Source organism: Schistocerca gregaria, chromosome X (assembly GCF_023897955.1).
Source record: "Schistocerca gregaria isolate iqSchGreg1 chromosome X, iqSchGreg1.2, whole genome shotgun sequence".
Lineage (NCBI taxonomy): Eukaryota > Metazoa > Arthropoda > Insecta > Orthoptera > Acrididae > Schistocerca > Schistocerca gregaria.
The window spans coordinates 66,055,783-66,080,122 of record NC_064931.1 but is presented as its reverse complement, the minus strand read 5'-3'; the positions used below and the strand labels follow the sequence as shown (position 1 = coordinate 66,080,122).

Genomic DNA, 24,340 nt, shown 5'->3' with positions numbered 1-24,340 from the left:
TCAATGTGTGTGTAATGCACAGCATAAAACCTGACTATACTCGAGACAGCTTGGTTTCTGTTCCACGTGAAATGAAATCCAAAGAGGTTCAAATAAATGTGGCAGACTACACAGTGTAATGTTTACATCACGTTTATTCTTATGATGAATGCAGTTTAGTAAATCCATGAAACAAAATCCATGTCTTTTTTTTTTTTTGCAGTTACATGATGTAAAGATATTTAGGATATTGTGGCTCCTTGAAAGACTGAATATTGTTTCTCAATTTTGATCACCACAGTCACTGCTTATCAAACTAAATCATCCACAAATTTGCCACAAAACTCCATACTCACACTTCTAGAGGCATCTAAACTGTGGTATACACATAACAAATGCACAGTGTAAATGAGAAGACTTTATATTGATATATTGACTGTTAATGTTTGAGAAACAGCTGTACCTCACAATATTAAAATCCTGAAATCCACACAGCAAAGATGCTTAACTCATACGATCGATTGTGAAAGATAAGGGAATCTACACAGTGTCTCTTAAATTTTGGTCCTCCTTGTTTCTTCAGTAACAGTAATACAGGTAATATACTATATTAACCCAATTATATGATGAAGTTTTTTCCCAAATTTGTCATTTGAAAAATACAGAACCATCTTATATTCACACATTAAACCATTGCTGCTGAGGTCAACATTTCCATGTTGTTTAGTAGAGCATATGGGAGACAATAGCTGTTCGTGTCCATAGCATTCCATAAGCTCCACGTCTCCCAGGTGGTGCTAAAGAACATTCACTTTGAGGTAGCCAAACAATCATTGATCTTGATCACTGATCTCCTGGCTAATATCCATCGTATATCGCAGATATGAGTCAAATCATTATGACTGGTCACAGAAAAGGCTCCTCTCAAAGTCAACAGACGAGGGCGCTTGGACCTATCTTCAAGATTTGCCATATCAATATAGAAGGAGTAGGCTGGGCTAAATGCCAAGTACTAAGTAAGATTTTATGTGATGACAACATTGATCTTGTTGCAGTTCAGGAAACTCAGGTTGAAGACGAAGACCAACTTAAATGGAGAGGTATGATTCCAGTTACCCCAATGTATCATCATGCATATGGAGTAGCTACATAAGTGTGATCATCAATTGGGGATGTCCACTTGTGCTCAGCAACAGTGCATGGCGACATACATGAAGTAGTTGTCAAAACAGGAAATCTGTCAGTGAGCAGTGTGTACAAACCACCAACCATTCCCTGGCCTCAAGATGTCCTGCCATACCTGCGATATACATGGGGGATTTTAATAGCCACCACCCTCGGTGGAAATACAGAACAGGTGACATAAATGGCGAGGCTCTTACTAACTGGGCAGAGGGTTAACAACCTGTTATTAGTTTTCAACCCAAAGGACCAAGGAACATTTCAGTCTGCAGCTTGGAGAAAGGAATATAATCCAGACTTATGCTCTGTGACAACTGGCAACATCCATACACCACTAAGAACTACAAGATGTGTATTAATAGACTTCCCTCCTAGTCAACACCGCCCAGTCTTGATTGAAGTTGGAATCAACATCCCACTTATAACAACCGTACAATGCCCAAGGTGGAATTTCAGAAAGGCAAAGAGGGATATCTACATGGAAAAATTGGATAAGTGCTTTGGATGGATTCACCCAACAGCTAGTATTTAGGACAGACTCATAGGTGCAGTTAAAAGTGCAGCGAAAGCTGCTGTCCCGAGGGGGTTCCATAAATGATATGCACCAAGATGGTACAAAGAGTGTGAAAATAAGTATCAGAGATTTCTTGAGAGTGGAGACCCTGAGATTGCAGATGACCTGTTGCACAGCCTACACAATGCATGGCGAGAGAAATGGATTGAAACCGTTTAGTAGTTTGATTTCCAGACATCTAGTAGGCAGACCTGGTGTCTCCTCCAAAAACTAGGTGGAGTTAACAAACTACATTATAACTCACCAGATATTTCTGCAAATAGGATTTCAGCTCACATACAGGCAACATCTAGAGCGCCAAAGGACAAAAAACACACAAGAATTGTACACTGTGAGCTTAGCGTTCTTAAGAAAAACAGCACACCTTTGGACCAGTATTCCTTCAAATTTACCACCAATGAAGTCAGAGAAACACTGAAGAGTGTCAAGACAGGAAAGGCATCTGGATTGGATGGAATACACCCAGAATTCCTTCTACACTGTGGGAAATGCGCCAAAAAATGGCTTGCACAATTTTACTCAAATATAATGGCAACAGGGAACATACCACAGAAAATGAAGAACTCAAAGATCATTACACTGCTTAAACCAGGAAAACAAAGCGATCAGCCGAAGATTTACAGGCCAATCGCATTGCTCAGTGTCATGTACAAGCTGCTCAAGAGACTCCTGTATAACAGACTGAGCCCAAAATTACTGGAATTAATTCCAGACGAACAATCAGGATTTCAACCTCATAGAAGCTGCAATGATCAAGTACTTTCCCTGACAACACACATAGAGGCAGGCTACGAGAAAAAGCAAAAAAAGCATCATTTGCATCCATAGACCTGGGATGAAGCCTATGACACGGTCTGGAGACAAGGCCTGCTGTACAAACTCATACAAATAATCCCATGCAGAAATATCATCAGACTTGTCGATAACATGCTTGCTGGGAGAGGTTTTCAAGTGATTACTGGAGAACAAATGAGCTCTACCAAAATTCTCAACAATGGGCTACCATAAGGCCCAGTCTTTGCTCCATTGTTCTTCAATCTTTATACTTCTGACATCCCAAACACAAAATCTAGGAAGTTTGGCTATGCACACGATTGGACTATAGCTACGCAACATGAATCATTTGAGGTTACTGAAGACAAATCTTTAACTTAATGCAGTGCTTCAGCAACCGTAAATTGTTCAGATAATAAGAAATTCAGCCTTCAGTTGCAAGGTAAAATTTTTTTAGTTTACTTAGGTTTCAATGTCAATAATGATATCTTCTACATCTACATGACTACTCTGTAATTCACATCTAAGTGCTTGGCAGAGGGTTCATCGAACCACAATCATATTATCTCTCTACTATTCCATTCCCGAACAGCGAGCGGGAAAAACGAACACCTAAACCTTTCTGTTCGAGTTCTGATTTCTCGTATTTTATTTTGATGATCATTCCCACCTATGTAGGTTGGGCCCAACAAAATATTTTCTCATTCGGAAGAGAAAGTTGGTGACTGAAATTTCGTAAAAAGGTCTCGCCGCGACGAAAAACGTCTATGCTGTAATGACTTCCATCCCAACTCGTGCATCATATCTGCCACACTCTCTCCCCTATAACGTGATAATACAAAACAAGCTGCCCTTTTTTGCACCCTTTCGATGTCCTCCGTCAATCCCACCTGGTAAGGATCCCACACCGCGCAGCAATATTCTAACAGAGGACAAACGAGTGTAGTGTAAGCAGTCTCTTTAGTGGACTTGTTGCATCATCTAAGTGTCCTGCCAATGAAACGCAACCTTTGGCTCGCCTTCCCGACAATATTATCTATGTGGTCCTTCCAACTGAAGTTGTTCGTAATTTTAACACCCAGGTACTTAGTTGAATTGACAGCCTTGAGAATTGTACTATTTATCGAGTAATCGAATTGCAATGGTTTTCTTTTGGAACTCATGTGGATCATGTCACACTTTTCGTTATTTAGCATCAACTGCCACCTGACACACCATACAGCAATCTTGTCTAAATCGCTTTGCAACTGATACTGGTCTTCGGATGACCTTACTAGACGGTAAATTACAGCATCATCTGCTAACAATCTAAAAGAACTGCTCAGATTGTCACCCAGGTCATTTATATAGATCAGGAACAGCAGAGGTCCCAGGACGCTTCCATGGGGAACACCTGGTATCACTTCAGTTTTACTCGATGATTTGCCGTCTATTACTACAAACTGTGACCTTTCTGACAGGAAATCACGAATCCAGTCGCACAACTGAGACGATACCCCATAGCTCCGCAGCTTGATTAGAAGTCGCTTGTGAGGAACGGTGTCAAAAGCTTTCCGGAAATCTAGAAATACGGAATCAACTTGAGATCCCCTGTCGATAGCGGCCATTACTTCGTGCGAATAAAGAGCTAGCTGCGTTGCACAAGAGCGATGTTTTCTGAAGCCATGCTGATTACGTGTCAATAGATCGTTCCCTTAGAAGTGATTCATAATGTTTGAATACAGTATACGCTCCAAAACCCTACTGCAAACCGACGTCAATGATATAGGTCTGTAGTTAAATGGATTACTCCTACTACCCTTCTTGAACACTGGTGCGACCTGTGCAATTTTCCAATCTGTAGGTACAGATCTATCGGTGAGCGAGCGGTTGTATATGAGTGCTAAGTAGGGAGCTATAGTATCAGCGTAATCTGAAAGGAACCTAATCGGTATACAATCTGGACCTGAAGACTTGCCCGTGTCAAGCGATTTGAGTTGCTTTGCAACCCCTAAGGTATCTACTTCTAAGAAACTCATGCTAGCAGATGTTCGTGTTTCAAATTCTGGAATATTCCATTCGTCTTCCCTGGTGAAGGAATTTCGGAAAACTGCGTTCAATAACTCCGCTTTAGCGGCACAGTCGTCGATAACAGTACCATCGGCACTGCGCAGCAAAGGTATTGACTACGTCTTGCCGCTTGTGTACTTTACATATGACCAGAATTTCTTCGGATTTTCTACCAAATTTCGAGACAATTTTTCGTTGTGGAACCTATTAAAGGCATCTCGCATTGAAGTAAGTGCCAAATTTTGCGCGTCTGTAAATTTTAGCCCATCTTCGGGATTTCGCGTTCTTCTGAACTTCGCATGCTTTTTCCATTGCCTCTGCAACAGCATTCGGACCTTTTTTGTGTACCACGGGGGATCCGTTCCATCTCTTACCAATTTATGAGGTATGAATATCTCAATTGCTGTTGCTACTATATCTTTGAATTTGAGACACATCTCGTCTACATTCGCATAGTCAGTTCAAAACAAAAATTAAATTATTTTGAGGGCCAAACATTGGCCATGTCACAGAATAAAACGAATACAGAATAAAGATGCATAATCATAAGATTATGTCTACCAATACTAAAAATAATAAGAAAAATGTTGCTGGAGCTTCACTGGGTCAGGAATAAGGCTCATATGCATGAATAATCATTGCAGTTTAATACTGTTTAGTAGTAGTAATGCAAAGCATGGTAACTGTTTTCAATCCTGTCAAAAAGATTTGTAAGAAAAATAAAATTGTTACAGCAACCACTGAAGATGCTTTGAAATAAAGCAAAATGAGTTTGTTCTGAGTGACGCGATCACAAAAGTTGGAATGTAACCTATACTACTTTTTGAAAATAAGTCTGTATATGTTTCATAAAATCCAGAAAACGGTCACCAAGATCAGTAAGTATATTTATTTGCACTACTTCAAAATAACATCTGAAACAGCAGAAATGATGGCTGGAAGTCAAAAAACCAATTTTGCACCCTTCTCCTCTCTCTACTCACAAACAAATGCAAAGAGGAACAGTCATTGTGTCATCAACAACTATATTATTAACGATGTGTAAGATTTACTACCAAGAGCAAAAGAAATGACACTTGCGCAGAGATTAATATATATAATGAAGAAGATACAAATGTTAAAATTTACGAAAACACTGCTTTTAACTTTTCAACTATGAGGAAGTTCATGTAATCTGAGGGAATGAAAAAAGTTTGACAATGAGATAAGAAGGATGTGTACTGAACAATAGATGAAACCAATACATTCAGAAGAAACCAACTAATAAAGTCAAAATGTCTGTTTTGTGTATGCATTTATCATTACTTCAACACAGTAAATATGCTGTGGCCAGGAAACTTCACAGGACAAGAAGAACCAGTCCTAAATGCAATGTCACAGAAACCAGTTCTCATAACAGAACATTTGCATATAAGAAACATGCACATAAGCATTTCCCACCTATCTAAAGCCTTCTATGCCTCTTTAAGTACTGTGTTGACGTCTGTCCACTGAATATAACCCCCCCCCCCCCCCCCTTTTTTTAAGTGATCTTACACACACACACACACACACACACACACACACACACACACAAATAAAAAGGTGCTACAACAGTTACCTAACAAATTCCCATTTTCCACTGTCTCCATATATAGATAATCTATGTGCCACTTTACAATGCATAGCAAAGAGAATTCGTTACTACTACTAGCCACAACTTTTTCTACAACATAACCTTTTATCCACTATGGATAGAATAATAAATAACTCCTCTAATCCTGGTAATAGGCTGACAGTAAAATTAATTTACAAGCAATTATGAGTAGTGATTCCCACATCTAACAAACAAATTTTCACGAGAAGAGTAGAGTCTGTCTTCCAGTGGTTCCAAATTAAACATTTCAGTAATTCTATAACAGCTTCGCATTGAGTTGGTCAATTACAGCCAAGCAGCATATTTATGAATTCTCTCATTGCAGCAAACACATTCTGTCAAATCTCATTAATTCTAAAAAAAATATTTCCAAACATTTTCACTTCCTGCACCCAGGAAAATTTCCATAATGTTCCCAAAATTTACTAACAGGTTATGTTAAATGTGTCACAAATTTCAATGATAATAGTCTGTACTGTCTGGCATAAAACAGATAGGAAAACAATTAAAACCAGATATACAAGGACAGTCATGTATAATTGTCTGCAATAGGGAGTGGCTTTCTACAGAAGCTAATGAACAATCAACAAGTCCTCTACAATAAGATTTGCAAATGTTCACATAATACACATACCAATAAGTAAGAAAAAAAAGGCTGAATCAAATTATTCAAAGACAGATATGCAGCATGAAACCATTATTAACTGTAGTGTGGAGCTTATATTTAGAAAGAAAATGCCCTTTTCAAAACTTCAAATACAGTTGTTCTATGTTTCATTCTCTTTACAACAAAAATTAGCATTTAGAGAATAAGGTTCACATAAAAGGAGATATAGTTTCATACTATCAATCTATAGTGTGCACTACAGTGACACAGCACATTTGTGGGAATTATTTTCAGTAACCTTCAAAGAGGAACTAATTAGTATTTGCTGTTGGTTGGAATGGTAGGCAGAGAAATCTTGTAGCAACAAAGCAACAAAATAAATCCATGTACCACCACACAGAAGTCCAGAATTGTATCATTCCATCAGTGTATGAGGCAGCTTCCTAATATTATGGACACTGCAGTATGAGGGACATTTTTTGTGTACAAATATGTACAAAAAAACACATTTGTGTTTTATGCCACAGATTACACTATATAACAAAATCAGAAACTTTATAAAATGATGTGCAGCAGGAACATGCCAACAACAATTAACATCCCTCTGGCAATGTCACATGTAGTTTACGAATACTTCACACTTAAAAGTGTCAGGCATATGTCACATACAGCAAAGTGAACAAATTTTGTAAGGGTTTTTTTGTTACATATTCAGCATTTGAGTGTAAAATAAAGTACCTTTACCGTACAAAAAATTGCTGATAATTTAAGAGCCGATATTCACAAATATCAAAACATTACTGACAGCTGAAAGCAATGTACAGAAATACAATTATATTTTGTTATAGCAGTACACTACAAACTCCAAAGCTAGCAGTGCACAACTGTGTTGAACAGCATGTTCACAAAAGAGGTATCGTTACCTAAACATCTATTTGAAGAATGTTATTGGTTGTACAAAGTTATGTTTCCTTGGACATCTGTTTTTACAATATATGTATATGAAAAAAAAAATTTACTATGCAGTACATTGCACTAATTTAAAAATATCTCACAGCTCTCTAACAAAAAAGAGCATAACAGTGGTAACAAATTATGCAACAAAAATCTGCATTTTATAATGCCTCTATAATATTAGTTTATGAGAGTTACAACAATTTCAGTATTTAAAATACAAAAAGAATGGGTACTATGGCTTATTTAAACACAAGCTCATTTTCAAAGCTTCAAATTCACAACATGCCATTCACTTTCTGTGTTGTCAGTGACATAATTGTTATTTACAGCTTTGTGATTTGATGTGTAAAGCATAATATTCATATTACCCCTGAACATGCAGACATACCCACTGAAATTTTGGCTGATTAGCCGAACACCCCTTTCAGCTAGCTGTGTATCCATACATCGCTATATTTTATCCATACATCACTATATTTCCCTATCAAGAACACTGTATACAACCTTGCACTCACTGGAACTATACACACTTTATTCACATCAATAAAAATAAACCATGCATAATAAGCTTAAGTTATATGAAGAAAATCTCTTGATAACAAACAATCCTTAAGGAATGAGAATGTAACAAACATAAAGAATTGAAAGAATGGGAAAAATAGCAGCAATGTTTATGGAATCAATACAGGGTTATTTTGGGAATGAAAAAAATTTTAAACTGTAGAAAACGAGAGGAAATAAAAAACAATTTATCTTTGAATTAAGGCTGTAAAGAAGAATCTACCTTGATGTTTTCCACTTCTTTCATTTTTTAAAATTTATGTCACTGTTGTGTGGAACTTTGCATGTTATAGTGAACTGTTATGATTTAATTTGTAAATCCTTGAATGCAATGTGGCAAAATTTTTATAATACTGCAGAAATGTTCACCTACTAAAACACTAAACAGATACAATAAAGTTACCTTTAAATGGGCTATTGTTTGTGACCTACATCAAAATTTTGGTAGATGGTACAAAAACAGTAAGACAAGGTCTTTTCTACAACTATACGCAAAATGCTTCTCCACAGAGAACTGATATTCTTCCATTTTTTGAAGAACTCTGTATCCTTTCCAAAGAAAATACCTGTTACTGGCACGAAGCAGACGACTGCTTCAGACGCAATTCAACATACATTTAATGAATAAAATAGACATATTCTGATGAAATGAATGAGGTCATCAATGGTCACACTTACCACAGTCACCTCAATGCATACGGAAATCTACACTTCATGATATTTTTACCTCTAACAGCTCAATGGAAACCTTTGCACATCTGAGCCAAATGCCATGTAAATTGTTAAATTTTCAGAAATTCACCCAATGGAAACTTTCTCTTATTGCATTTAAGCCCCTATTTGCTCTCAGAGATTGCAGATGCAACAATACACTGTCATGTTATCGAGAAATCTGCAATCCAGAAACACCCAACCATTTGGGTACTTTAATTAAATCTTTAACTCTATCTACACTACAAATATTCTTCCATTTCATAACTCTGGATGGATTACTATACCGCTGAAATATATAATGCTAGCGTAACCTATATCTGCTCACTTACTTTTTTTCACCTGAATATCACTATCAGCAAAGCCATCCTGGTATAGGCAATACTTTTCATGGAATCTTATTTATAGTGGAATTTGATTGATTCGAACTGTATCCAGTTTACAGACCCAAAAGTGCTACATGCTCACCCATCAAAAATTACTGCAATTTTGTTTTCCTAATATTTCACTCATCAGCTAGAAACTACTGATGCGCTGGAAACGTAAAGAACAAAGTGACAACTACTCACATCTGAAAGTAACAGGTCTCTGCATAAATTAAGGAGGTCTAATAGATCAAATACAGGCTCTTATGAAATATTATACGAGACTTAGAACTTAGTGGTCGGATGACTACAACAGGGACAGAAAGTAGCTACTACATAAGCTACAGAGTGTCTGGAGAATTTGCAACAGACATCCCTTCCAAGATGAAGATAATCTACAAATAAGTTATAATATTTATAATATTGAAAAAGGACTACTGTGAGTATATACTGCGGCAAAGTGCATAATTTAGAAAAAGTAACTGAATGGAAATTTTAAAATAATAGAATACAGAAGAAATGAATGGGATGGTAGGATATGGAGATGCAAGTAAAACAAAAATTGACTTGCTTTAAATTTGTTAGTCATGACAAAGCTGTCATTTGTGGTTTCTCAGTTCACATTTTATGGAGCTATAACACTGTTTAAAATTTACAAATCCTTTGGTCTGAAACAGGTTGAGAAATGCGTATTCCTTATTCTTACTAATAAATACATGCATTTTCAACATAATTTTTTTACCATGAAGAGAATACTTCTAATTTTTTAAACAATTTGATAAAAATATATAAGTTAACAATCGATAAAACATTTCCACATTCATAGTGTTGTGACAACTTTTAACTTCTTTTTTTAATGGAATGCTTGTATGTGTTTGTTTTTATACATACTGTGGCAGACTGACATTTCTTGCTTATGTAACTGCTGTACTTTTGTGACAAAGAACAATGAAATAACAAGGAAAAAAAGAGTAAAATTAAAATAACAATTTACAATGACTAGAACACAGACTAAGAACATTGTCTTGTATGATTTACTCTACTCAGTCTCAACATCAGTACAAAGAAGAAACTTATTTGAAAAGAGTTTTCTTCTGAAACTTAGCAGGTAACATGTTGTATTTGAGGCAAAACAAAAAAAAAAAAAAAAAAAAAAAAAAAAAAAAAAAAAAAAAAAAAAACATTTTGTAGCTTCCACATATCTGCCAACTAATTGTAACTTAAAAATGTATGTACATCCCTTTATTTATGTAACAAAGAGAGAAAAAATAATCAAGTTGGACTTATGTTTTTTGAAGTATGACACTCAGCACCAATCTGAATGGAAAAACTAATCTCTGCATCAGAGTATATCAATTTAATTTTGTTTGCTGAGTCAAATGTAGTCATATTGTTATCTATGTAAATCAATGCATGAGGAAACAATGTATGATCTGAAAGACAAATTTTCTAAATTTATTTTAACTTTTATCCACACTCTGCATAACTAAGCAACAATAGTGCATGCTATCCAATCAATGCATGAGGCAACAATGTATGATCTGAAAGACAAATTACCTAAATTTATTTTAACCTCTATCCACAGACTGTATAACTAAGTAACCTTAATTCATGCTATGCATGTCCACACATAAGCATTCAACTCTCACTCTCAGACTCATTCAACATTCAGAAAGACAAAAATTATGCAGTTATTGAGTTAAACTGTATGGATTATCTCATTATTGTTATTATTATTATTATTATTACTACTACTACTACTACTACTATTTCCAAGTGGTTCTGTGCAGTAACCCATTTTACATGCAAGCATTTCTCAATAGCAACTTCAGCTTACATTCTCCATCATTGTTCTTTCATTAAAAGTATTAATAATAGTAGGGCTCAATTTCTCAAATTTTTGCTGTTAGCACCTTGGTCAAAGCAATGCTGGATTTATGCTACATCAATGATAATATATGAAGAAACCTTTTGTATAATTCATATCTGAAATTAATTCAATATTAATAATATACCTGAACAACATTTTTCTCATCAGAATCCTAAAGCACTTTTCGAACAATGAAGCTTGAGCCGAGCAGTCACTGGAGCAAATGTTCAATATTTGCATATATGCTCAGTCCTTGCATCGTAAGGATACAGAAGCTACTGTTTAATGTCACTGTTGGTACTATCTTTTCTGTAGCTGAACTCGACAATCTAGTCATAAATTTATTACTATTAAGCAACCAAATGCATCCCCAACAGTGAATTCAGATTATGTTAAGAAAACAATGTGACTGATCAGGTAATGTCATGGAGAATAAAAATATTCAGCACTCAGTTCTCAAATGTACTAGCACATTAAAAAATTCATGATAAAATATATAGGGCAAATGCAACATGAGCAGCTCATTAAGACCTGCTTCACACGAAATCAAATTACAATCTCATTTTAATCTGAATGTGTGAAGCATTTCAAAGAAGATTCTTTTACAGTCCAATCAAGGACAGCAAACATGTCCTATGTACACTTTTAAATTGAGCATTTTCTTTATGAAACAACAGACATACAAGAAAAATTAAATCTCCTGCTGCACTTTGGTTCAATGTATCTCATAATGATGATTGCATTTAAGATGAACATTTTTACAGCTCTGGCAGGCTACTGCACAGGAATTAATTAAGTGATACACATCTAAATTCAAAAAACTTAAATGTTCAACAAGTGGAATGCGCAATATTATCAACAAAACAGAGTAAAAAATGTAGCTGTGAATAGTTCAATGAATCAGTTTACAATTATGCAGCAGGTGATGAAAAATAATTGTAACCATACTCATATAGGCAACTGCTCCGTTGTATACTGAAAAACTTTACCTTATGACCTTTCTCAGATGAAACAATCACACTGCGTTTAAGCTTCACCTTACGATAACCTCTTCGTCTTGAATGGGAATTCTGTGTGTCCCAGCTACTACTAGGAAGGCCAAGGCGTAAGTGAACAGGTACTTTTGATGGAGAGTTTTTATCCTTTTTATCTGTAAACAAAGGATGCTTTGTAAGTTCATATTATGTGCTTAAGAAAATAAGATTCCACAGCTTGTCATTCACAAATAAATGTAGAAATATTCAGGTATCTTTACCCTACATTATCATTATCATTATCATCATCATCATCATCACCATCACCACCTCCTAATTACATTAGGTCATTCCAATCTATTCTTAAAGTTTTTTTTTATTTAAAGCCCCACACACACATTTCTAAACAACGTAAAAACTACTGTTAATATCATTTAAAATATTTCTTAAAATCTGGTGTCAGTTTTTTTCTATGGGAGATTAAAGAATACATATGTACAAATATATATGTGTGAAATGGTAGTGTGGTGGGGAGCAAGACAGACATGAAATAAATGGAAACACTTGCAACTGAAGTAATAAGTATGGGATAAATATTAAACAAGACCATATACATCACCTCTTCTCTTAGTGTGTGTGTGTGTGTGGGGGGGATATGAATGAGAGGTAGGGCAGGAGGAGGAAGCCGAGGGAGAGTGAGGTATGAACCCATGCTAGTTTGGACAGAGATAAATGTCAACTAGAGAACACAAACAGGGAAGGAGCAATCCCTAAGATGGATTTGCACTAATGCAAAAATACAAGTGACATTTTGTGTGAGGTGCTGCTGTAAGACAGGAAAGAACAATAAGAAACTTGGCAAGAGAAGGAAGTGAAAAGGAGGATAAAGGACTGTCAAAATAAACCCATCGCAAAAAAAAGTGGCTGTGTGAGTAGCATGAGGTATGTAATAGTGCATCCACAGAATACACACTATGACTGACTGAAAGTCAGAGAAGTTCAGACACTGCTACAAACGTGGTACGTTGGTTGGTTGGTTTGGGGGAGGAGATCAGACAGTGAGGTCATCGGTCTCATTGGATTAGGGGAGGAAGTCGGCCATACCTTTCGAAAAGAACCGTCCTAGCATTTGCCAGGAGCAATTTAGGGAAATCACAGAAAACCTAAATCACGATGACCTGACACGGGATTGAACCGTCTTCCTCCCAAACGTGGTAGGCACAGACTATCAGGGCCACTAGATCCTGATTTGCAAGCAATTATACAACTTTTCCCAAGAGAGGATGAGGAGGAGATTAGTGTTTAACATCTCATTAGAGATGGAATACAAGCCCAGATTAGGGAAGGAGGAGAAGGAAGCTGGCCATGTCCTTTCAAAGGAATCATCCTGGCATTTGCCTTGAGCAATTTAGAGAAATCACGGAAAACCTAAATCTAGATGGCCAGACGCAGGTTTGAACTGTCATCCTCCTGAGTTTGAATGATGTAGCCATTGGGTCACAGGTTTTCTATCCCTAGAGCCATACAGTTACAAAAATTTAATACCTTCCAGAAACATACAGCAGACTGTTAACTGATAATTTTCAAAAACAAATAGGCCTTATAATTCAACATAAAATTAAGAATTTCATTTTACACAACTTTTGCACCCTGTTATTCATCTTCGACCAACAGACATTTTCTTTCTTACATGTTGCTATAATGGATTTAAAAGTATTCAGAAAATAATAAAACCTACTGGAACTTCGTTAAAACATATGCCAGGCATGAGAATTTGAACAAGTGTCAAGATCATTCACCAGATCACTATTTGCAGCACACAACCTACTTTAAACAGCAAACTATAGTGCTAACAAAATTTAGAATTTCATGTCAACCTACACACCAGAAGTACGCAGAAGAAAATGAAACACTATGTTAAGCACTAAACAGATGCATTTTAAAAATAAAGCTTTTCTGTGCATTGCACTAAAGAAACACACTGTAACTGAACAAATATACAATAAAATGAATGTAGCTACTGGTTTCTTACAATACCCAAAAGTGGCACCAACTCACCTGAATGGTGAAACATTCATGATAACTGGGGGGGGGGGGGGGGGGGGGGGGGGGGAAACACACATTTCGACAAGCGCTTGTGCTACATGTCTGCGAGACTTTGGAGTTTCAAAAATAATTTAATTAAGGTCACATAAAAATGCAAGGAATCAAACTAATGTGTTTATGATGCAGAGCAAGTTGCACTTGGTAATGGAAAGTCCTTGGTGAAATAAAAAATATGGAAGGATAAAACGTAACAAAACACTGTGTATTGAGGCACTGAGAGATCAATGGGCACATAAACAAAGGTGTAAACTTTCCTAAGCTTTTGGATGATTTTCTCCTACACAGCTAACTATACAATACACACACAAACACATGCATGGCAACATTGCCCAGTCAAACTACTACTGCTGAAATACATACACTAGATTCATAACTGAAGAGAAAAATAAATTAACTGCCAAAGCCCTAAGGGAAAGTCATCACCATTAAACCTGGTCCACTGTTATATATCCTGCACACTCTCTTCCCACACACCCAATATTCCAACTTAAGCTGCACACTACCTTTCATCTTACCCTGAAATAAAGAATTTTACTCCCCAAAACATTTTCTACATCTTTCACAGTAGAATACCTCTGACCCTCCAACCTACAAGACATTCTTGTCTCTTCTTATGCCATTCTTACATCCAAACCCTTACCACATGCTTACATCTGTGTGAAAGATCTAAGTCGAAGACCAGTTACATGCACCCACCAAATACTCCTGTCACAGGTATATCCTACCCTGTAGGAGGCAGGGTCACCTGTGAATCCAGTCATTGTATACCAACTCTGCAGCAATTTTTCCACAGGTTTTCACCAAACTGGTGCCAAAGGCTACATTTTATACCCAATGGTAGAGCATGCCATTGAGAAGCCATTTTTAACGGCAGCTCAACAATCCAAATCATGTGTCCCTCCGCCACAGTAGCACAATCACTGATTGTATATCAGACCATTGTGTACTTTGTAACAAAGATCAGACATAATCTATCACAGACTGGTTTCTCTTACACATAAGCAATGCTCACTTTGAGTCATTTGTCTCTAAATGCTTTTTTCTTGCCCTAGAACTGTACGTTCTTTTCTTTCCTCTGTAATGCTCTTCAACATATTCATATGTTGGTTGCAGGTCAGACCGTCAAGTTCTGCATTTAGGTTGCAAACTCTTGGGCAACCCTGAATATTGTAGTAAATGTCCATTTTCTAGAGATAATGAACATTAAACATGTTTATCAACTACATATAAATAGTTACCAAGTGTCACATCATGTAACTGAAATATATACCAAACCCCAACAACAATTCTAACCTTCATAAATAACGAAACAAGTAAAGCTAATAACTCACCAAATAACTCAGGCACTGAGTGGCTGATCCATGCAGAAACGAAACTGAAAATTTTGCTATCTTTTAATGTACTCCAAGTGTGTGTGTGTGTGTGTGTGTGTGTGTGTGTGTGTGTGTGTGTGTGTGTGTGTGTGTGTGTGTTTGGAACGGACACTCAGGCAGGCACGTGTGAAGTTATGGAACAGATTTGCCACATCCAGTACAGAACAAATGTGTAATCTTACATTTCATTCAACTTGGCCAAGTTGGCAAATTATTTAATGTACAAAGATGGAACATGCATTAATTTGTTCTTGAAGAGGTGCACTACATTTCCAATTACATTTCATTTATGACAATAAATTTTTAAGATGAAACATGTAAAATTTATAAAAATGTATTCTTATATTGCTGATGAAATTACTAAATTTCTGATATGCAATTTTATTTTGGTTATTGAAGATAGGTGAACACATTATGCAAACAAAATCTCATGAAAAAAATCATATTTTCAATCCCTCCACACCATAATTCTGTGAATGATCTGTAACATGAAATAATTTGGATTAAAGATTATGCATGATGCACCGCTTGCAAGAGCTAATTTGGCATATTTTTTTGTTTCATTATTAGAAAGAGATTGCTAGATTTGTAATTAATATGTTACCGTCACATGACAAACAACAGGAGCACGAAATAACAACTCCTACAGCTGTAAGAAATGAAAATAATCAAAATCACACAAGACAGCAAGCAGCCTGAAAATGAAGCATTTGAGTAATGCAAGTGGGGTGTGTTGTAGTGATAGGAGTGAAAATTTGGCAACCACAGGTAGTTGCTGTGGCTAAAGGTCTCTTGGGGATCATCCAAATGTGTGCCATGGCCCCGCAAGTGCTTCACACCAGTACTTCCTTAGTAAAAGTCAGTTATAAAGTAATTATGAATAAAGTACAGGTATGTAATGTAGTTAGCTCTGAAGGAGAACATCATCCCAAAGCCGTGTTATATTGACCGCTCAACTCTTCAGCTATACAGTGAATTACAACTTTTACTATTTTCATTATTTACATTCCAGAACTCCCCATTAATATCTTTAATCCTCACGTATTGAACGAACTTTTCATTTGACTAAGTTGAGGGAGATGAAGGGCGTAATGGTAACATGTGTAATGTGATATCAGTAACACACCAACAGGTAGATTTCTCAAACTAAATAGGAAAAACTGATTGCTGCAAGATAAATTCTGACAAAAATAATGTAAATGGAAAATGAAAGCAAGGAAACTAGCAGACATCTGTATATGCACACTGAATCAAAATGGTACCCAATGTTCGTTACTTCCCTTTAAAATTCTACAATAATAATATCAATATGTAACATACTGTCTAGCAGTAAGGAAGCTAGCAGCTCACTTAGGAATACTATGGGATAATCTAAATACTGTTGGCATAATAAAATTGATTACCCTTTGGTATGGTGACACTGAGGCTCACAACATCCTGATCTTCAGAAGGGGGTGACTTCAGAACCATAACTCTTCGTCCATCTGTTTTGTCTTTTGGTAAGAAGACATTTATTAGACAAACACCATGTATTCTTTATCTGTTTTTCTTTATGAAAAAAGAAATTGTTACACGCTGAGTTTCTTACCTCTTTTCTGCAGCTCTCTGTCACATGATTTGCGTTCACTGGCCTCTTTCTTGGCAGTTTTGCTAAAATTTAAACAAAACATGCATGATTGTGATACCACCTTAAAATATAGTAAGTTCAATCTATCACTATCCCCAACACTATATCAAGACAAATAATTTTGTTATAAAAGTTTCACTTATATTTCTCAATGATGCTTCGATGATAAGTTTTACAAGTTCCTTACAGATATTAATTAAAAACAGACTGTCACCCACCTTACCCATTCCACTAAATTTTTGGAGTGCATGAACTCTATTATTATTATTATTATTATTATTATTTCTTCAGAGTGAGCCAACAGATTGAATCTTCAGTACTTGTTCAGTTGTTTTAAACCACAGGTACACGAGCAGCACACATGTTGGTCAGTGGCAAAGAGCACGCATAAATTGAAACTGTTGTTATGCGGCCGATCCATGAGGGGATATCAATGTACCAATATTAGCTGCACTGTTGAAACAGTTTATTATGGAAAGTGCTGGATTCCACGATTTGTCCAAGTGAGGATAGCTAATTAAACTCTTCACCAAATGAATTTCAACTTCATTTGACAAAGAATCTAATTAACATAGGCAGCTGTTTCACCCTGGACTAATCATGGAATCTGTCATTTTCTTTAATAGAGTTGTAAATATGTTGCTGTAGTGCAGCTACTAATGATGCACTGATATTCCTGCATGGATCAACCATGTAGCCACAGATTCAATTTATGCATACTCTTTGCCAATCACTGTCTCTGGCACTTGTATATATGTGGTTTAAAATTACAGTACGATTACTTAGTTCTAATCTGGACAAAAGGTATATGACCAAAATACTAGAAGAAGAAGAATTCATGTGGATGCACTCCTGAAATTTAATGGATCAGTTAGTCTCTCATGAAAACATCAAGATGTGCATTCAGCTACTTGTTAGCTGCCTCTACATAATTATAATGGATTTAAAGGCAAAACAAAAATAAACCTTGATATGTCTTTACTTTTCCATCTCAGTTGCATTGCAATAAATATTAACAGGTGCCAACTGTTTAAGCAAGAGTGCAGTTCTGTGTCGAAGTACTTCCTGCTGTGGGAGAAATATATACTGGGAATCTCTCCTAAGAGTCATCAGGTGCATTTTCTCTGGTGTTTTGAGATGTTTTTAATTCCTTTTTTTTTCAATGGGTAGCTGGAGTGAGCCCAGAAAATACTGCTCAACATGTCTTTTACACGACACTCAGTGTTGACGGAAAGTGTCAGTTTGTTTCTCGTTACAAACGATATGATTTTTAAACTGAAATTTTATGTGCTCATTCAATAAGGCATCCCAAATTACGAGGGTCACTCCAAAAGAAACGCACACTATTTTCTTTAAAATCCATCTTTTGTTCTACATATTGAAAGTTTTACAGTGTGTAGATACATCCTTTAGGAACAATATTTTCATTTCTCCACATAATTTCCATCCCTCTCAACTGCCTTATGCCATCTTGGAACCAGCACCTGAATACGTGAACAGTAAAATTCTGGACCAACTTGTTGGAGCCACTGTTTGGCAGCATGCACAAGGGAGTCATCATCTTCAAACCTTGTTCCACGAAGAGATTCTTTCGATTTTCCAAAGAGATGATAGTCACATGGAGCCACGTCAGGACTGTAAGGCGGGTGTTTCAGTGTTGGCCATCAAAGTTTTGTGATCACTTCCATGGTTTTTTGACTGACATGTGGCAGTGCATTGTCATGCAACAGCAAAACATGCTGCTTTTTCCGATGTGGTTGAACACGACTCAGTTGAGCTTGAAGTTTTTTCAGTGTCATCACATAAGCATCAGAATTTATGGTGGTTCCACTTGGCATGATGTCCACAAGCAAGAGTCCTTTGGAATCAAAAAACACCGTAGCCATAACTTTTGCAGCAGAAGATGCCTCTCCATTGATTGCCTCTTCGTCTCTGGTGAAAAATGATGGAGCCATGTTTCATCACCTGTTACAATTCTTCCAAGAAATTCATCTCCACCATTCTCGTACTATTCCAAAAGTTCGCTGCATACCATTTTTCTTGTTTCTTTGTGAGCCACTGTCAACATCCTGGGAACTCACCTGGCACAAACCTTTTTTAACGCCAACACTTTCAGTATTCTGCAAACACTTCCTTCCCCTATCCCAACGCAGCTTGACAATTCGTTCACTGCGATGCGTCTGTCAGCAGTCACCAATTCGTTAACTCTTTGCACATTGTCTGGAGTGTGTGCAGTATGAGGCCTGCCGCTGTGAGGACAATCTTCAATATTGCCGTGCTCCCTTTCATCATGTAACCTGCTTGCCCACCAACTAACTGTACTGTGATCGGCAGCAGCATCTCCATAATATTTTTCAACCTCTTGTGGATGTTTCCACTGTCTCGTTTTCACAGCACAGTAATTCTATGACAGCACATTGCTTCTGACGAATGTCAAGTATAGCAGCCATCTTGAAGACATACTGTGACAGTGCCACTCACAGGAACAGGTTGAACTAAGTTTAAAAACAAGTGGGAAGGATGTATCTACACACTGTTAGACCTTCACACATGCAAAATGAAAACTGTATTTTTACAAAAATGGTGTGCATTTCTTTTAGAGTGACCCTCGTAGTTTAGTGCAATATTCATGTTATCGATATGGTAAACCGTCGAGAATAACCAATATTCCAGCAGTGATTGAGCAGTGCTGCTGCATGGCTGTAGTGGTTGGCTTGGGCCTAGGCAGTGCTGTCGCTGCTGGAGAATTGGGTGTTGTTCATGTTTTACTGTCCCTGTTAGTATCTATTGATAAAACAAATATCACACTAGACTTCTTGGGAACTGCTCTATTGAATACACACAAACAATAATGCTTCAAAAATAATTTTGTTTGCAATGGGAAACAGACCAATACTTTCCATTGACAGTGAGTGTTGCAAGAAAGATGTGCTGTGCAGTATTTGTCAGGGCTGACTCCAGCTACACATTGCACAACTGAACTGGAAATCTCTGTCTAAACACCAAAGGAAGTGCTCCTGATTACTATTAGAAGAGGAAAAATAAAGAACAACCACTTTCAGTCACAATCATAATTTTATTTCAGCACACGATCCATTTTGAACCCTAGGGGCTCACCTTCAGGTGCTACGACAGTCTACATCATTTTTTTTTTTTCAGTATGATAATGACAGAAGCTGAACACAAACTGAAGACATGAATTGAGGTTTATGCTAGGGAAGGCAATGGACTAGTCTAGTCCAAGCAGCAGTGTTACTTATACTGCTATGATGGTGTAATGGCTAACACGTCTGCCTCGTAAGCAGGATACCTGGGTTCAAGTCCTGGCCGTGGCACAAATTTTTATTCATTTCTTGCACTTCTATCATAATCATGGATAAAGATGAGCTTCATATGTCTCAATGAAAATTTAATTATCCACTTTTTTCAGATTTAGGTTAATTCTGGTTCTGGTAAGATTACAACAGTATATTACAAATTGGCACATTGTGAATATAAATTAACAAAACTAAAACATATCAAAAAATAACTTACTGTTTCCAGTAGTGGATACATGTTTTTGAAGCACAGTAACAAAGATGATGTGACTTACCAAACAAAAGCGCTGGCAGATCAATATATTGGAATGACTCCTCACCCTCTCCCTTAAAACCCACATCCTTTTGTCTTTCCCTCTCCTTCCCGCTTTCCTGAAGAAGCAACCGTTGGTTGCAAAAGCTTGAATTTTGTGTGTCTATCTACCTGCCAGCGCTTTTGTTTGGTAAGTCACATCATCTTTGTTTTTAGATATATTTTTCCCACGTGGAATGTTTCCCTATATATATGTAACTTACCAAACAAAAGCGCTGGCAGGTCCATAGACACACAAACAAACACAAACATACACACTTCAAATGTAAAGCTGCAAAGCAATTAAATTATTAATTGTACAGAAATATTATTCTTACAACAAACATTTGTCAATATATCAAATGTGTCTGTACATTATCAAATGGCTGCACTATAAAATATTTGTTTCTTTAGGGAAAAATAAACTTCTAATTACTGAAGAAACTGTATCTGATAAACTCCATCTGTTCATTCACCATGTTTTCAGAAGATCTTTCCTTGTGTGACATTATTTCGAATTGTTCTAGCAGGTCAAGTTTTTGATCATGGTTTTGTGTGTGGAGTACAGTTAGCTATTGTGCATCTCACTTCATCTGTGTCTGTTAAGGTGCATGTGGTTACCTATTGTGGTTTTGTCAAATTGGTTAACTCTAAAAGCATCACTGGATTCTTCATAGCATGTATGGAATGTTTTTCCTGTTTTGTCTGTATAAAATGCAGGGCAACTGTTACATTGTAATTTATATATTCCACTGTGTTCTGTTATAGGAGTGTTTCTGTTTACTGCATGACATAAGTGGTGTCCAAATTGTGTTGATTTTGGATGAGGACATTTTTATACTGGTTTTTCTAAATAAGTTGGCAATATTTTTGTGACACTGTATCTAAACAGGTGTGTGAAGATACGTGTTGTGGCAGTTGTTATTGCTGTGCTTCTATTACTGATGTTGGCCTGTATTTTTTGGAAAGTGTGTCAATAGATTTTTCTGAATACCCCATTATTTATTGCAATTGCTTTAATTGTGTCAGTTTCTTGTGTTAATGTTTTGGGTATCACGTTCAACATGTTTCTAAAGGCACCATACTTGTGTGGGTGTTTGGATGGTGTGATGATTTGTGTATCGTAATATCAGTGTAGGTTGGTCTCCTGTAAATATAAAAATTATGTTCTTGCTGTTCATTAACAGCTGTGATGTCTAAGACATTTATGGATTGCTCTGTTTTTGGTTCAACTGTGAACTTCATTTTATTGTGGAGTGAACTGAATAATGTAACAAGTTCAGCTTTTGTGTCATCAGACATAAGTAGTGGTTCATACACAGATCTTATGTAAAAGACAATTTTTTCAGCAAGTTTAATTTTCCCTTCAAAACATTTATTTTTTTTAACTGGTTGATTAATATGTCAGCCAGGAGTCTTGAGATGCTGTCACCCATAGCTAACCCTTCTTGCTATTGGTAGATTTTATCATCAAATGAGAAGTAGTTAAGTGATAATACTAGTTCAAGCAGGTGAAGTCCACAATTGAACATTAAACAAATCAACAAAGTAGAAAGTAAAATAGATCAGTTAGTAATGAATCTAAATTATACTGAATATGAAAAGCAACCTGTTATATTATGCTTCACTGAACACCATGCCACTAGTGGAATTCACATATTGTGCATTGGTAGATTCTGTTTAACATCTCATTTTTGCAGACCACTCATGGAGAAAGGCAGGGTAGCAAGTTATGCTAGAAATTATGTAGTATTTAGAGCCCTAGACTTAAGTAGTTTTTGTGTTGAGCAATATTTTGAATTGTGTGGCACAGAACTGACAACAAATAATACATTAGTTGCCATATTATCAATTTACAGGGCACCTGTATGGAATCTCAAGTAGTTTTGTCAAAATTGTACAAAAAATCTCAATCCTATTACTAGGTGACTTTAATGTAACTTTCTTGGCTGAAACTAACAGAGTAATTGATGAGTTCTTAATATTTAGTGCATGAAGTAGATGTTCCCACTAAGGTGACTGACCATTCTAGTCCTTTAACTGATATTGTTTTTGTTGATAGGTCTAGGCACAACAGCTTGACAGTTTGTCAGGTCTTAAATGGACAATCAGATCTTGATACTGTAATTCTTACTGTCCTTCAGTTCAGTCTCAATTTAAAATCAAAACCTGTCTGGAAAACATTGAGGTTAATAAACAAAGAGACAATGGAGACATACAGACAGAAAATACAACTAATTGACTGGTCTGAAGAATATAATGCAGCAGATGTTAACTCAAAAGTTTGGTGGATTTATTAATCAATCTAAAAGTCTTTCTGAAGAAAAACAGTTAGTTGTAACAATAAACTTACACAATTGATTATTCTGGGCATTAAAATCTCATATAAAACAAAAAGGCAATTGTATGCACCAGCTAGATTGTAACACAATTCTGAAATTATGAGGCAATAAAGTGTACTCTTAAGATATTAAGGTATGAAATACAAAAACCCAAAACGATGTACTTAAAAGAGGAAACTGATAAATCTAATAACAAAATGAAGACAATATGGATATATGTGAAAAATGAGGCAGGGAATAGTTCAGCTGCAAAAGAAATGATTGGTCTAAGAAATGGTTACAGTAAAGTAGATTACCCTGAAATGGAGGCTAATATTTTCTACTATTACTTCATAACTATTACAAATCCAGCAGAGTGCTTGGGTTCAGTAAATAAAGCTATAAAATTCTTACTTACACTTGAACTAGCAAAAGAGATGAGATGCATTTTTGGAAAATGACAGTGAAGGAAATAGAAAAATAACTGTCTTTAAAAAGCAAAAATTCTGCTGCTACAGAGAAATAAGTACAGTCCTCTGCCATATTTTAATGTCACTTGAGGAAGAAGTAGTCCCTGACAAATTAAAATATGGTCTTATAAAGCCAGTTTATTAGAAGTGAGAACAGGCAGATGCTACAAACTATCAACCAATTTCAGTACTCTTATTTTTTCTAAGGTATTGGAGAAATAAATGCAAGGCGGAATCATTGAGCATCTTATAAGGGAAACTCTGCATCACACCCCCCCTCAGATTTAGTGGTAAGAGGGCCCAGTGGACAGTCCGTCAAATACTGAACAGAGATCAAGCATGAAAAAAGGAAGAAGGTATACTGAACTGTGAAAAAAAAGCAAAATAGGAACAGCGAGTGGTCCAAGGCCAAGAAGCGCAATAATGAGCAGCCTGACAGAGCAATGGCGTCGTGGTTATGTGGTCATGGTGTTGGACTGCCAAGTGGGCGAGTTGTGTTCAAACCTCCCTTAGCCAATTCCCCCCCCCCCCCCCCCCTGCCCCCCTGTTTGCTGTATTTAAATTTGTGGCTGTGTCATGGTGTAATATACATTTG

The 24,340-nt window shown here is 36.5% G+C and overlaps 1 protein-coding gene across 9 annotated transcripts in view; it reads right to left on the bottom strand.

Annotated features, from left to right (window-relative positions):
* LOC126299623 (serine/arginine repetitive matrix protein 2-like) overlaps window positions 1-24,340 on the bottom strand; it is a 160,025-nt gene that overhangs the window by 17,044 nt on the left and 118,641 nt on the right. For 8 of the 9 annotated variants that reach the window (XM_049991665.1, XM_049991666.1, XM_049991668.1 and 5 more), the window contains 3 exons: window positions 17,307-17,368; window positions 17,122-17,211; window positions 12,255-12,415 (listed from right to left, as the gene is read on the bottom strand). In XM_049991665.1, the coding sequence (XP_049847622.1) occupies window positions 12,255-12,415; window positions 17,122-17,211; window positions 17,307-17,368 (313 nt within the window). The remainder of the gene's footprint in view (window positions 1-12,254; window positions 12,416-17,121; window positions 17,212-17,306; window positions 17,369-24,340) is intronic. The other variant, XM_049991669.1, reaches the window with a different exon arrangement.